The 16873-nt window shown below is 42.3% G+C and overlaps 1 protein-coding gene across 1 annotated transcript in view; it reads right to left on the bottom strand.

Moving 5' to 3' along the window:
* The window catches only part of COL4A2 (collagen type IV alpha 2 chain), a 188978-nt gene that overhangs the window by 59052 nt on the left and 113053 nt on the right, over positions 1-16873 (bottom strand). Inside the window, exons 5-12 of the mRNA XM_080661167.1 lie at positions 13429-13563; positions 13299-13343; positions 9938-10054; positions 8253-8324; positions 7457-7492; positions 7286-7348; positions 5369-5404; positions 1390-1431 (exon numbers count right to left, since the gene is read on the bottom strand). Coding sequence (XP_080517293.1) covers positions 1390-1431; positions 5369-5404; positions 7286-7348; positions 7457-7492; positions 8253-8324; positions 9938-10054; positions 13299-13343; positions 13429-13563 — 546 coding nt within the window. The remainder of the gene's footprint in view (positions 1-1389; positions 1432-5368; positions 5405-7285; positions 7349-7456; positions 7493-8252; positions 8325-9937; positions 10055-13298; positions 13344-13428; positions 13564-16873) is intronic.

Raw genomic sequence — 16873 nt, forward strand, 5'->3', positions numbered from 1 at the left:
GCTAAATGTCTTTATGGCTCCTGATAGGTATCACTCTATTGTTTGCTTAGATTGGTACAAAGATATAAGAAATGCTTAGGAAATGAGTGATTACTCCAGTTTCACCACTACTTCACCACGTAAGGGTGTTTTTATATAATAAAAAGCAGCATCTTTAACCAATATAATATCTAAAGTTTGCTTTAATTTGCATTTTTATCATTAGCAAGAATCAGTTTTCTATGTGGTACACAGAGGGTGAACCTTATAGATCTGCAACATCACTGGACAACTACCCTGACATTATATTCTCACTTGATCTCCTGGGAACTAACTGACACAGAAAGAAAGTTAAAGTTATTTCTTTTGCTATTTCCATGTATAAACTATATAATATCAGTTTGAGTCCAGACATCACATAATATGAACAGGAACAAATTGAGATGATGTATTCGTGGCAGAAAGTGGTACTCCATAGTGTATTCTGAGTGTCTGCTAATATTATACCTAAAAAGTACCTAAACTGTTTGTTCATTTACTCTTTACCTATGGGGGCCTTGAGGGTTTTTTTAAATTAACAATTTGAAAAAGCTTTTTGTACATTACAGACATTAACTTCATTTCCATTCTCTATAATGTGATTATTCTCCCCAATTATTTCTCCCCAGATTTTTCCTCTTTTATGTTATTTTGCTATTTTATTATACTTCATTGGACAGGAATTTAAACTTTTATGTATTTGGATCATCCAATGTTTTTCTTTTGTAGTTTCTTGTATGGTATTAACACAAAGAACAAAGTACTTTTCTCACCTGTGTAGTGAAAGTTTAATGTGCGCTTCAGTGAAAAAGTAAAATGTAAAACAAAATGAAAATGCTCAAAGGACACCAAATGAAAACATCTGTTTTGTAGGTTTTGGGGGGAATGCGATGGGGTTGTGTGAGGGTTAGCTCACTGGATGTGGGCACCATGTTGAGCTTTTCCTATAAGTGATCTCAAGCGATCCTCTCAAAGGCCATGTGGTCTTTGAATCTCAGCACTGTGGGCAATGATAAAAGTTCACGTGGTCCTCTTTCCTGCCATGTCACCTGGGCCCCGAGCTGGCTTGTTAGTCTGTGGCTCTGGCTCCAGTCTCTTGTCAGCCCTGGACTCCCCATGTTAGAAGATGGCTGAGGTCATGTCTGTGCCACAAGTCCAGGAGCACCTACATGGTCCACTTCTACTGTCTTATTGCTCCATAACTATCACCAAAGTGTGTTTGATAACATGGCATTTTATAATAATTACTTCCTATGCAAATGGTCTATTTGCACACCACCTCAAGAGAATAGAATAAGACATAGTCATTAAAATTTCTTTCCTAACTATTACACGTTGCATGAAGCTGCTTTAATCTGTTGTTTCCTTTACCTTGTCACCCTTTTCTCCATAAAAACCTAGTCCTCTGTTGCCCTGAAAGAAAAATGAGTTTCTGTAAGTTTTAAAAGTCAATAATCAGCAGACTAGAAGGGGTCAATGGGGGGGGAATAAGGGGATATATTTTCAACAATAAAGATAAACTTTAAAAAAGACGATAATCACAGTGAAATAATATTTTTTTTCTAGAAAAAGAAACCTAAAATATATTTGCAACATCACTGGACAACTATCCTTGTATAACATTCTGGCTTCACGTCCCAGAAACTAATTGACACAAAGAGGAAGTTACTCAAACAAAACAAACAGATTCATAGATACAGAAATCGAAGTAATGGTTGCCAGAGTACAAGGGGGGGTTGGGAGAGGCATGAAGAAGGTGAAGGGATTAAGAGCACAAATTGGTAGTTACAAAAGAGTTACAAGGATGTAAAGTACAGCATAGGGAATATAATCAATAATCCTATATAATAAAACCCTAATATGCAAATTGACCAAATGGCAGAACAACCAGTCGCTATGATGTGCACTGACCACCAGGGGCCAGATGCTCAATGCAGGAGCTGCCCCCTGGTGGTCAGTGTGCTCCCACAGGGGGAGCGCTGCTCAGCCAGAAACTGGGCTCATGGCTGGTGAGCGCAGTGGTGGTGGCAGGAGGCTCTCCTGCCTCCGTTGCAGGTGGGCGGTAAGGAGCAAGGGGTCCCAGACTGCGAGAGCCCTGGACTGCGAGAGGGATGCCTGACTGCCGGCTTAGGCCCGATCCCCGGGCCAGCAGGCAGACATCCCCCAAGGTGTCCTGGACTGCGAGAGGGTGCAGGCCGGGCTGAGGGACCGCCTCCCCCACCAGTGCACGATTTTCGTGTACCGGGCCTCTAGTATTCTAATAACTATGTAGGGTGTCAGATGGGTACTAGATTAATTAGGGAGATCACTTCGTAAATTATATGTCTAACCACTATTCTGTACACCTGAAACCAATACAAAATAATACTGAATATTCACTGTAATTGAAAAATAAAGTTAAAAAAAGTTATTGTCTTTTCTTTTGCTATTTCCATATGTAAAGTGTATAACAAAAGTCTGAGCCCAGACATCACATAATTTGAACAGGAACAAACTGAGATGGTGTATCAGTTGCAGAAGGTGGCAGGCACTTCACAGTGCATTCTGAGCATTCACTAAGGTTAAACCTAAATGATGAAAATTCTGGGGTTCATGAAAACGATAGGCTATTCTTTTAATACAGAGATGCTTTGGAGAAATATTTTATTTTACACTCTAAGCAAAACCTCAGAAATAGTGGACTAAGAGCAGTTATTTTGTCACCCTTGGGAATAGTTTACTGTTTGCCTTTTGAAATACATTCTACTCTTCAAACATCCTGATGATCAGGAAACTGACTATATTATTGACTCTACTATACTCGCTGTATGTACTATAATAGCCCAAGGTCCACTCTCCCTTTAATCCTCTGCAACACAGGATGAGTTTGGATGTCATGGATAGTCACACTGTCATAGTCACACTGTCTCAGAGCTAATGAGTGGCAGAGCTCGATTTGGCCCTGGGTCTTTCTGCCTCTTAATCATTCATCTAGTGTCTCTACAGGTATGTGTTTCTGCAGGTCTGGCCCTTTCAGATGTAGAAAGCAGCCATTTCCCCCTCTCCTCCCCCACCCCCGCCCGCCGGTCCCATATTTGAAGATCATTCTCTCTTCTGCCTCAGCTATTTCTCATTTTGGTAAGACAATCCTAATTTCATAGAAACATTTCCTACCCTTTAATGATTTCAGGGGATGGTGATTCTTGGAGTTTTAGTCAACATCTTCATCTTCCTTTTAGTCTAAGAGGCAAAGCTAGGCTCAGAGATTTAGCAAATATTTAATAGTTCCATGAGTGGAGTTGCCATGTATGGGAGAATTGACTCAACCCTGGTGTCTAAAAGAGGCACATATGAAAAGCTATGCATGCATAGCTCAGAGATATTGCAGGTTCAGTTCCAGACCATGACAATAAAGTAAATACCGCAATAAAGTGAGTCACATTCATATTTTGGTTTTCCAGTGCATATAAAAGTTATGTTTATACTGTACTGTAGTCTGTTAAGTGTGCAATAGCATTATGTCTAAAATAACAGTGCACATATATATATATATTTTTAAATATGATTTTTTAAATATATTTTATTAATTTTTTACAGAGAGGAAGAGAGAGGACACGGATAGAGAGCTAGAAACATCGATCAGCTGCCTCCTGCACACCTCCTACTGGGGATGTGCCCGCAACCAAGGTACATGCCCTTTACCGGAATCGAACCTGGGACCTTTCAGTCCACAGGCCGATGCTCTATCCACTGAGCCAAACCGGTTTCGGCAACAGTGCACATATATTAATAAAAATTACTTTATAGCTAAATAAATGCTAATCATCCTCTGAGCCTGTAGAAAAATGGCACCAATAGACTTCCTCGACTCAGGGTTGCCACAAGCCTTCAATTTGTAAAACACATAGTATTGTCAAAGTGCCATAAAACGAAGTATAATAAAATGAGGTATGCCTGCACTACATTATAGAAATAATACTCTCTCTCTCTCTCTTTTTTAAAAAAATCTCCAAACAACTGCTTCTTTCCTGGGGTCTCTATGTTCCCATCTCAACACAGGACCATATCTGATCTTTCTCTCTGCAGTATACCTCCTGCCCCCTCAATGCCCAGGGATTTTCTGAAAATAAAAACAAAGCATTTAACTAATTTTTGCATTTTTGCTTCTTTCCCACCTGGCTGGGAGCTGAAATCAAAGCACAGAAATGCAGCCAGGCTAGATTAGAATGTGATTTGTTTGGGTCCCCGTGGTCCCTCTGCCTCATGAGCTGGTTATCCAAGTCACCAGGAAGTGACCTGGTTGGGGGTGAGGGATCTTAGTGCGGCAGCCAAGCAGTGATCTGAGATGACCTTGGGGCTGGCCGCCCCATCTTACATCTGCTTCTCTTGGCTGTGGGCCGTTCCCACCCTGCTTCAAGCTGTCAGACAGTGGGGAGCCCAGCAGTGTGGGCCGCAGCCTTAACGAGCTCCAGCCTCAGCCAGAAGCCATGTCAGAGGTGATGGGAGCTGGGGGCCTGGGGTGGTGGTAGATGAGGTCCCCAGAAGGTCACAGAGATGGGATTTCTGTGGAACAGGCATGGGAATGCGCAGGCTGGGAGATTTCCTTAGCTACGTGCAGGCCAGGGAATGGTCCTTAAATGTTGGTAATGATAGCCTGGAAGTTGACTTAAAAATTTTTAAATTACAGTTTACATTCAATATTGTTTTGTACTAGGTGTACAGCATAGACTCATGTCAAATTTTGAGCAAATACTTCCCTCACCAACTTCCTACTGTTTGTCTTGGACATTTGTCCAACTTTTACAGATTGTACCGAACTCTAGTTCTGTCTCCAAGTTCTAACATGCCACCTACTTTGTTGTGCTCCAACCAACGTAAGAATCTTTCTCTGATAGAAGCAATCCAGCTTTGGGCTCTAGCTGAATTGAAAATCACTGACTATATATATCCCTAGAGGCTGACATCACATTCTTGTAGAACCTAATTATATCCAGGTAGGAATGCCATCAGTTCCCCCATACAAACATAGCTACATTTTGTCCATTCTTGTAAATTAACACACCTGGATAAACATGAGGTGTCCCTAAATCTATATTCCTAATCAGTTTGATTTTCATACAATAGGAAATGTTATGTGATTTGAAAACAACAAATCATTCAACACACACACTTATTTAATGTGCCAGCTATGCCAGAGGTACCACTGGATGCATCTTTGGAGTTCATAACAGTGAGTCTTAAAAACCTACAAAACAGCTATCATGAAATAAGCAATATATAGTTGTCCATGAAGTAGTTCTATAGTCCAGAAAGATATACACGGATACATAAGCCCCCACTTCCCTCTCCCTCACCCCCAACAGTAACTTACTGGCTCTCCGGGAGGTCCTGGGGGTCCAGGTGGTCCCTGCACAAATACAAAGATATTTGTAAACTGTTTTCTTTATCCCAGGACCCAGATAACATCTGCTAGAAAGCCCTGGGAAAGCCATCCACTGTATATTTAGAGCACCATGTCGTATGTATAGAGGTTTCTGATACATCTTGTCTCAGCAGGCAGGAAGGGCTGGAGGGGAGAGGGCTGGGGTCAGGCCCAGTTCCCAGAATTTGCCGGCTGTCCACACACAGCTGTTTCGGGTTTGCTTTTCTGAGTTTAGACTTTTGACTTCATCCATGTCCTATTCATGTTTGCTCTGCTCCCATGCCAGGTCCCAGGCCCTGTCACCACAAAGACCGTTTCTCCTGACTCCCCCTGGGATCCCCCACAGGCCACTGTCTAACGCTTTTTGCTAGTAGGTCAGCAAATGTTCACAGGCAGACTTACTCTACAGGGTTGAAAGTCCATCCACAAATATCACCATGGGTCTATCTGCAAAGCATTCAGTGTCGACACTACACTTATGCTGAAGTTTTAAAAGTGCATGAAAAGAATAATTTGTGTCTAAGTGCAGGGTAGTGCACAGGCAGGGGATTGTGGGTGATTTTAATGGATATATGAAGAACTTAAAGTTATCAGGTCAGCTAAGGACCCAGCGGGTACAATCTGCTATTTCATATTTCCCTGAACTGTGTGTTTAAAGTACAACCTCCCTTCCCACCCCGCCCTCTCCTTACAACCATGTGGTATGTGTGCTTTGAGTCAACAACCATATGACATAGGAGAGCAAAGACCCTCTCATCATATAATCCTCATTTCATTCCATTTGGCCGAATCTTTCATAGCAGAGGGCTACTTGCAAAAATGACTTTCATAGCACCAGGGAAACTCATTTTATAGAAACAAAATCAATTATTATAGAAAATTTATGAGTACTCATACCTGCAACTATCAGTATGACTGAATCTTTCCAAGCATACATGTCTCCATTATTTCTCAGTATCTGTCAAGAAACTGATGCCACAGCCTCCCTTGAGAGTGTCCCTCATACTTGAGCAATGGGTTTCTGGGAGAAGGTCTTTCTCACCTGTAGTCAATAATCTATTATTTTGCAGCTTAAGGTTTATTGTCTTACTACTAAAAACTGTGTGGAATAAGAGTCAGAAACCTTGAAGGAGCCAGTTTATCTCCTGGGTCCTGTGTGGCATGGTAGTTTATCTCCTGGGTCCCGTGTGGCATGATGGAAGTGGCCTTAGGGCTGCACAGGCACTAGCAATTCTCCTTTCTCCTCCTCTCCCCTCCTTGTATCAAGCCCTCCTCCATCCAAGCATTTGTCTTGTTGCACCTCAGTCTGTCATTTGAGTTGCAGTGGGAGTGAACACCTGTAGACTGCCATTCGGGTGGTGCACTAGGACCATTTTATTAATTGATGTCCAAAATTTCACTTGCTATAATGGTGATGCCCAGGTGTGATACACCTGCTATGGCGGCCATGCCCAGGTGTGACACACCTGCTATGGCGGCCATCCCTAGGCAGAACCCATTTCCTTCTTATCACCCTGTTGCACTTTGGTCTGCTTTGTCTAGGGATGACAGGCCCCTTTTCAGCTGGTTTTGTGGGGCCAAGAGAGCTTGTATATGACTGGAATAGCACCCAGGCAGCAGCAAGTTTAAATTTGACATAGTTGGCAGTGATCTGGTGACCACAAATTTTGAGTTCTCATTCTTCAATCTTAATAGAAGCAAAATGTATACAAGGGATGATCTGTTTCATCTTGACGCTTTTTATAGTGATCACAAGCATCACAGTTGTATCGTGAAGCTTCTGCCTGTATCAATGTTGAAGAAGGGGCCTCTCTAGAGGATGCCTGGGCAGTGGTCCAGGAGTGAGCACATGCACGTGGTACTTACTGGTCTTCCTGGAACTCCAAGTGGACCCATTGGTCCCATAGGCCCAGGGCGGCCAGGGGGCCCCTAAGGACAGGCAACAAGAGAAGGGTATTAAGAGAAGTTGACTGGTATTTTGGAGTCCTGAATTCTTAAAGTTTTCTTGGAATATTTTCTAATAAAAATAAAACTTACCTGGAAACCGACCAATCCAGGATCTCCAGGTTCACCCTAAATGAGAAAAAATAATTTTAAGAGTTCTAGTTTTTAAGCTAATCTTTAGATTTAGTTACATTTTATTATAACACCAGAGGCCCGGTGCACGAAATTCATGCATGGGGGTGGGCGGTCCCCTCAGCCCAGCCTGCACCCTCTCCAATCTGGGACCGCTGGCTCCTAACTGCTCGCCTGCCTGCCTACTTCATCACCCCTAACCATCTCTGCCTGCCGGCATGCCCCCCCACCACCGGCCTGATCGCCCTCAGCTGCCCCCCCCCCCCACTGGCTTGGTCGCCCCCAACTGCCCCCCCCCCCGCCATCCTGGTCGCCCCACACAGCCTGCTATTCAGTCGTTTGGTCGTCCCTCACTAACCCCCCTGCTGGCCTTGTTGCTCCAGGCAGCCTGCTGATCGTTACTGTTACTGTGATGGCATCCCAGACATATTTGCATATTCCTCTATTATTAGATAGATTGCAAACAAGTATATAAGTTATGTCAGCCCTAACAGGACTTGGTAATGTTAATTAACCTAATACCTGGGGTACAGTGAGTATGGGAAAGGGATGCACCCACAATTAAGTATAAGATTGAAACACATCATGAAAGGAAATAAAATTATTTTTAAATTAATCATGATTTTGGATTATTTTATTCTATGCATTCTGCTATTCCATTCATTCTTACAACTCAGAGTTCACTTGGAAATTAATTTTATTAATCAGAATTTACACTAGATCACTTAATCAGGTCTCCTACCTCTATTAAACTTACCCTGTATTTGTCGCGGTCCTCTTTAGACAGTGCATAAGGTTCACCTTTCTGGCCTTTGGGTCCTAGGGGCCCCTACAGGAGTACATATGTGGTGGAAAGAGGAAAAGGCAAAAATGTCCATTAACATTCAGAGCAGCTATCGTAATTTGGATGGTTAAATACGGACTTTTATGGGCAATGTCTAATTGCTCTTACAGCTTATTTAGATTATTCTGAACACTAATCACTACATCCAACCACAAAGGTGAGACTTTTACTTTCATATTTATCCAATAGTATCTTTCTTCAAAGTTAAAATGGAAAGACTTTATAGAATTTGAGTTTTTATATTTTTATTATTATTTTTTTAAAATATATTTTATTGATTTTTTACAGAGAGGAAGGGAGAGGGATAGAGAGTTAGAAACATCGATGAGAGAGAAACATCGACCAGCTGCCTCCTGCACACCCCCCACTGGGGACGTGCCCGCAACCAAGGTACATGCCCTTGACCGGAATCGAACCTGGGACCTCTCAGTCCGCAGGCTGACGCTCTATCCACTGAGCCAAACCGGTTTCGGCAGAATTTGAGTTTTTAAAAAACCCAAATGAGCACTCAGTAAACGAATCCTTTAGTAAACCATGCTATTTTTTGGGTACTATTATTTTGTGTTTTCTTTGGCATTAGTGTACTGAAGATATTAACATGTACTCTGAAGCACCATTTGTGGGAGAGATACTGAGTCATTCTTTAAAACAGAAACTGTGCCAAGTATACATGCATGTATTAACACCTACATATGAAGTCAATATTTTAAAGTAATGAATATGTTTGTTGATGACAAAAGTTATTTTATTGGAATAGACTAGAAAATTATGTAGCTTATTGAAAAGTTGAACCACGTAAAAGAAGAGTCAAAGAAGCGAGAATTGGAAAGCAGAGGTGTTAATGATGATGACAAATTGATTAGCTCAGGGGGGAAACAGGTGAAGGGTATTTATGACTGTTCTTCCCCACCTTAAAAATAAAAAAATGTTTACCAGATAAAACATTAGCATAACCCTGAATTTGCGGTATTTTGGTGGTAAGAGGGTAGCAATACACTACCAAAAAGTATTTCAATATTCTTTGCAAAGACCTTGAAAACGAAATGAGGCCATGAAACAGATTAACATACAAAAGTTCTTCCATTAAAAAAACAAAACACCCTTCCGTATTGGATATGCTGAAGAATATCAGTGTCCTTTCACGTCACAAAGGATTTTAGCATCGAATCAAGATTTCTAATAATCTTGTGACTAATAATTTTGTCAAACTTTTAGCTTTTTGAAATTTTAGTTTTAGTATTGCTCTATTATTATTTAGTATATAATTGGAGCATGAATATGGAAAATAAAATTATTTGAATCCAGGAGGATCATGCCTAGATATCCATAAGAAAACCTCCAAGAAGAGAGCAATGCTTCCTCAGGGTATAAAAGGCAGGGTTAACATGTGCCTGTGGCCCCTACTGGTGAGTGAACAGAAGGCAACACACCATCCTTAGAAAGTTTCTCTAAGACCATTTTTTAAGGGTCCTATGCTAGGCCTCTGGACCCCATGAAAGAGAATAGGGTACTTGCATACATTTCTGCCAACTGGTGCCAGCCATCCAGGTTCCCGAGCTAACCATGTGAACAGGGTGTGCTGTGCTGATGATACTCACAGGAGATCCGGGGGCACCCCCAGTGCCAGAGGGTCCCTGGGGTCCTACGTCTCCCCTGGTCCCATTGCAGCCATCATAGCCAGGTGGTCCTCGGGGTCCACCTTGTCCAGGATGACCCTGGAAAAAAGGAAAGGAAGTAAGTCGTTTAGCACAGAGGTGTTTAGTTTTCATAACTGTGTGTGATAAAACAGTTTTAAATCTTCTCTCACATGCCCCTGGCATGAATCCAAGGGACGACAGCTCAAAATGAATGAATGAATGAATAAGTAGACAAAGGCACACGGGTAGAGTTCTAAGCAGGGGAAAGGCTTTCAAGACAAAGTTCTGTTTCCCAAAGGTTTTGGTGAGCAGTCAACTGTCTTGGCATTTCTCCTACTTTGCTTCACTGGGTGCCTGGGAGCACTGTTTTGTCAGGGAAAGGATTTTAAAATTCTAGAAAAAGTTCTAGAAGCAGTGATCTGCTCAGGGACAACAAAGGTGTCTTCATCTGTTATGGCCAACTGACTTTTGATGGTGAGTTTACATCCTAAACAGGTAAGAGTCACACCTACAGTGGGATTTCATCAGTGGCTTAGTCATAGGTAGACAAACTGATTTCCTCTTTTTATATTCTTTGGAAACACTCCTTTTCAGATTTTAAAGCAAGTCAGGTGTTCTAAGATATCTGGTGGGAGTGGGGAGGCAACATGATCAAATGTCTTTCAAAGGACTAGAGGGCCAGGTGAAGTCTGTGGGCACTTCAATAGCACTCACCTGGTTCTGGGAGACATCCGGGCTGGGTTAACTATAATTTATGTCCTACGAGACTACAGCCCTTTCTGCTATTCTTTGCACAAAAGATGTTTAGCTATATGCTTTTTTATTATGTAATTTCTTTTTTTAAAAATATATTTTTACTGGGGAGAGGGAGAGATAGAAACATCAATGATGAGAGAGAATCATTGATCAGCTGCCTCCTGCATGCCCCCTATGGGGGATCGAGCCCGTAACCCAGGCATATGCCCCTGACCGGAATCAAACCTGCGACCCTTCAGTCCACAGGCCGACGCTCTATCCACTGAGCCAAGTCAGCTAGGGCATTTATGTATTTCTTTAAAATTTTTATTTTCTTAAGAGCAGGCCTAACATATAGCCCAGAGTGATTTTTGAGGGCGTTAAGATGTCTTTTAGATTTACTTTGAGAAGTTTGGAAAATTTCAAGACAAATGAACCAGTTCTACACCGAGTGCTTGTACTCTGAATGATACTAAGAAATACAGCAAGAAAAGTAGAATTTTTCTTTTGTCTGCATATCTTTTTGCTTGTGATGTTCGAAGCCATTGCTTTAACTTGTGCCATCAGAAAAGAAATCTGATAGCCCTTTCAGCCAACCCTCGGGGGGTCAGGGGAATCCTGATGGCTTCTGGAAACCATGGTGAACAATCTCTCCAGCTGTTACAGAGCCAGCTGTCTGATGCCTTTGAAGGAAAGGGCCCTTTTTTGGGGTTTCTGAAAGCTGAGCCTTCAAATCCAGCCGGAGAAAACACGCTCTGCAGGTGTTCTGCTCAAGATCCATGATATCCTAGGATGTTTTTGCTTAAAATGAACATCTGAGTTCCTTAGTCTTCTCCTGAATTATCTTTCTGCTGTTGGGTCTTTCTGATTTCCTTAGAATTGATTTGAAATTGCATGTCAATCTGATCTTCTTTTGAAATTGTGCTTCAAGGAGAAGTCTCAGTTATATTGAGCTAAATGTCCATCTCTTTATGTTCATCTGATTAGATACATTTCTGTGTGTACAACTCTACGATTTCATTGCACATCACTTTTTATACACAACTTCTAAACAGCTAAAATTACCCAGGTCCTGCAAATGCTATGCTCATTAACTGCTTAGGGATGGCAGGTGACATTTAAGTCAATATGCAGTAGCAGGATTCTGTGGTTCAAGAGACTATATTTAGCAGCACCAAGATTCTGTAGAAAATGATCAGTTATCTGCTCATCATGATCACTCTCCCTTATGATGATTACTTCCTTATTTGTGAAATATTTGCATCTGATATTAAATGAGTATGAAGTGGAGAAATGAATTAAAATATGATACAGATTAGTTACAATATTTTTCCATAATGTCACTCAGATTTAAATCAGATTTCAACTTCCAGAAGCAAAAATTGATGAACAGTTTAAATAGTTCAAGAAAGTAGTTTAAAAATGGGTGGAAAAAAAAAAAGATGGGCGATTCAGTTTGAGGCCGTTGGTAGAAAAACACTTTTATTATTTGTTTAACCCTTAAAATCTGCAGATTCTTCAACGGTGCCAATTTCTCAAGATTCTGACCAATGTGAATGCTATTTCCTTATTTGTTCATAGCTGCGTGTTTTGTCACTGACGTATCTGTTTGAGTGCCTCATTCAGGTGACACTTAGGATCACTGGCCATATAGGTCTCATGTCTTGGTGATCACAACTTCCCTTCTTTAGCTCTGACTGCTTCCTTCTACTGTGGCAAAAGTGTTCTTGAATGCAGAGCCAAAATCTGAAGAAAAGGTATGAATTCTCTGTGACGACTCTCCACTCAGGCTCTTCCTCTATTTCTGCCAGGGGACAGCCCTACTTGTGCAGCCTGAAGATTCTCTCTCCCTGTGTGTGCACACACATGTGCATGTGTGCACACATGTGCATATGCGTGTGTGTGAGCATGGTGATAGAGAACATGTGTACACAGGGGAAGGGTGCAGACATCTGTGTATATGGGTGAGGATCCTTAAACTTCAGCAGCAGACAGATGGGGTGGGTCTGAATGTGTGATAAACACATTTATTCCCGAGGAGATCTGCAGGAAGCCGGCCCTGGGAACTCTGCTCTCGGGTCCCTGTGAAGAAGGCTGTGAGTCAGGCTGCTTTGTTTATTTTTTTTATGCCACAAGAAGTAAAGTAAACTAGGTTAGAAAAACACATTTTATGGCGTTTTGAGATTTTCTCATGGATAATCCATGCCTCTTCTTCTCGTTTATGTGTGGTTACTAGAATTTGAGAAGCTGCACAAATGTCCAGCAGGGCTTCATTCCATCCACGTTCTTGGCCGTGCTTCTTTATATTCAGGTTGTTCTCCGGTTCAAACACAATTTTGAGACCGGCTCCTTATCCGGTTCTAGCAGTCTCCTCCATTCTGAAGTCAAGTCCAGAAGAACGTTTACAAGGGAAAAAGCCTGTCCAACATTTGACTGGATTCCAGGAGAAAAAGACCCATATATAGCCCCACAAATTTTATGTGAAAAACAAAAAAGCAGGTTTAGCTTAAGATGTTTCTGTAAGTCATAAACGTGTTGGTTCCCATGCATACAATGTTTTAAAATTCTAATCTTACAAAAAACTTACGGGAATTCCGTCAGCACCAGGGAATCCAGAAACGCCTCTTGGTCCCTATAAAGAAGGTAAACAAATTTAATGAAGGTCAACACACCCGCTGCCCTCCATAAAATGAGAGGAAATACCAAGTTTTCCGTACCACTTCTCCTTTGGGTCCTATGGTCCCGGGAGAGCCTCTTTCACCCTTGTCACCTTTGCGGCCCTGCAGTCCTGGGAATCCTTGTAACCCTGGGGGCCCAGTGTATCCCTGGGAGCCCACTTGCCCGGGCTGACCCTGTAGAAACAACATACATTCAGTTTCCACAGTTAATAGCAATGAATGAGCACTTTCAGTCACGTTGCTTTGGAAACTACGCTTTTCATTCTCAAAGAGCGATGATCTTCAGAGAACATTATATGTCAACTACCATCTGCTGCCACCGTAGCCCCAAAGTGATTTCTGGCAAAAAAGAATTCACAGAATTTAAAGGAAAAAGGTATTAAATGTAAAGAGAAAATAATTCCAAATTACTAAAGTGATGCTATAGTGAAATGATACTATTGTGCTGGAGAGAGTCAACTTACTTGTTTTTTTTTTTTAAAGTCCTTTCAGCATATAAAAAAAGTTCTAAACAAATTTCTAAGATTTTAATCTCTATCTCAATATAATGCATACAATAGATATGGGATGATATTAAAAAGAATTGAAGGCAGAGACTTAAACAGATATTTCTAGAGCATTTTTCACAATGGCCGAAAGTGTCCCATCGAGAGATGAGTGGATAAACAAAATGTGGTCCATCCAAACCATGGAATACTATTCACCTTACAAAGAAAGGAAATTCTGACACATGTTACATGGATGAACCTTGAGAACATTATGTTAAGAGAAATCAGCCAGTCCCAAAAGGACAAATACTGTGTGATTCCACTTCTATGAGGTTCCTAGAGCAGTTAAATTCATAGAGACAGAAAGGGAATGGGGAGAGAAGGGGAGTCATTGTTTAGTGGGTGCAGAGTTTCTGTGGGGAAGATGAGAAAGATCTGGAGATGGAAAGTGGTGATGTTTGCACAACACTGTGAATGTACTTAATGCAACTGAACTGTGTGAAAATGGTTACGATGGTAAATTTTATGTTTTACCACAAGAAAAGTAAAAAGATTAAAAAGAGGGTTCTATCTCTCTGATTAATGGAATTTATTTACCTGGTTCACTTAAATTAAAAATAAAGTTCTATGTCTTGATTCCTCTTTCAATGAACGATTCTGCTGTTTACTCACCATAAAGAACCTTTACCTGCTAAGCCCAATTTGCTTTTACATTTCAAATTCCCATCTGCCTTTAGATGGAGGGGGGACTGAGCCATTACTTCTAGTCTTTTCTTCCATCGCCTACAAGTAACTCTTCCTATATAAACGGTGCAGCTAAAGAGTTTGTTAGTCATTACACAATGTTTACAGTCTGTCCGCAACATTCCACATAGCTGAGGTGAAGCAAACAACTTCAAAATACAGGCCAAGCCGCAGTATTACTGTCACAGACAGACCGGCAGAGAGGGGTCTGGGGACATCTCACCTCTGCCTTCTGTTATCCTTCCTATCTGTTCATTCCTTTAGATGTCTTCACTTCCCCAGAGTGGGCGAAGCAGTTAAGACATTTCTTTGGGGTGGAAGCAACAGATGGAAATTAAGGTTTCAGCTGGTGAATGAGACCTTTCCCCAATCTTGGGACCCCTGACTCCTCAGACAAAGGGGACTTGTAGGAATCTCCCTGGGCAAGGTCAGAGTTTTAGAGATAGTGAATTCTCCTGCCCCGCCCTCCACATGTTCCAGAAGAGTCCAGTCAGCGCAGAAAGCAGCAGATGGTCACTGAGGGTAGTATCTTATGTTGTGGCAAAGCCAATATACTTAATATCTTTGAAGAATGTGATAAAAATAAGGCTTCCTAATTGAGGGAGATTGTGGTCTAAGACAGACAGCTCTGACCTTAGACACGTGATACCCCAGGCTCATGCTAGTCGAATTCCAGCCAGGGGTCTTAGTATGCTACATCTGTTGTAAGTATGGGGACAAAATATGCTTTGATTCTGATTTTTATGACTCTTTCCCAGTTGTGCTCATTTTTGTTTTGTTTGTGGCTCTGTCAGAATATAGCCTTCCTGTGATCATATACTATGCCCCTAAGTCTTACATTCCCCAATCATCATGAGGCTTGTCAGTGTTTACAGGGAGTGTCCTTTGGGGGATAAAATGTTCCTCGTTAGTACTGTCATTTTTTCTGTCCATAAACTTTATCTCCATCCAGGGGATTACTGTATGGATCCAACTAAGGGGAACACACACTGCTCACCAAAATGGAATGTGTGTCTTAACGATGAAAAGCCACATTCTTGTCTTGCACTCATTAACCTTTCCTCAATTTTCTTTGATGGGAAAGTGACTAACGACATCATGTACTCATTTTCCTTCCATTGTCAGTAAACTTCTTTTTACCCATAAAGTCTTGGATGGGAAGTCTGACTTTTGGAATAAAACTCTCGTCTTCCCTTTTCTGGAGCAAGTTGTCAATTATTTCTTTTTATTGAGGCGAAATTCCCATAACGTAAAACTAATCATTTTACAGCAGTTTCTAGTACATTCACAATGTCCTCTATCTAGTTCCAAACATTTTCATCATCCTGGAAGGAAGCCTCATGCCCACTGAGCAGTCACTCCCCGTTCCTCCCCACCCCAGTTTCTAGTAACCTCAAATCTGCTTTTGGTTTCTATGGATTTATCATTCTTGATATCTATATATAAAAGCCCAAGCGATCGGTTAACCGGCCACTATGACATGCACTGACCACCAGGGGGCAGATGCTCAATGCAGGAGCTGGTCAGGGTGCTCCCACAATGGGAGTGCAGCTCAGCTGACCAATGGGTGCCAGATGCTGGGCTCACAGCTGGCAAGTGCCGCTGTGGTGGCGTAAGCTTCTCCTGATTGGGACTGACTGGGCACAAGCCTGCTGCAGGCGTAGTGGGCCGGGTTGAGCGGGAGTGGAGCGGCCCCGGCCCGGCTCAGGCTCCTCCCCAGCCGCCTGCTGCAGCCTAATCCCCACAGGCCATGCAGAGGGACCCCACCGGTGTCCATGCACCGGGCCTCTAGTTTCATGTAAGTGAAATCATATGTATGATATATGACCATTTTTGTCTGGTTTCTTTCACTTATACTTTTTTTGAGGTTCATCCATGCATGATCATGTATCAGTACTTTATTAATTTTTTTCCATTTTTTTCTTTATTGATTAAGGTATTACATATGTGTCCTTATCCCTCCACTAAAGGCCTGGTGCATGAAAATTCATGCACTGGAGCGGGGGGGGGGGGTCCCTCAGCCTGGCCTGCCCCCTCTCACAGTCCAGGAGCCCTCAGGGGTGGGAGGTGACCCGGCGATCAGTGGAAGGTGATGCCCCCATCACACCTCTGCTGCTGCCACTGCTGGCAGCACAAGCTCAGCTGGCCCTGGTTACCTAAGCCTCGGGCCGGCCCTGGGTAGCTGCCATCCGAGGCTTGCCTGTGTCTCGGGCCAGTCCTGGGCGGCTGGGGGGCTGAGGGGACTGGGGGAC

This window comes from Plecotus auritus (assembly GCF_963455305.1).
Source record: "Plecotus auritus genome assembly, chromosome: 3".
Taxonomy (NCBI): Eukaryota; Metazoa; Chordata; class Mammalia; order Chiroptera; family Vespertilionidae; genus Plecotus; species Plecotus auritus.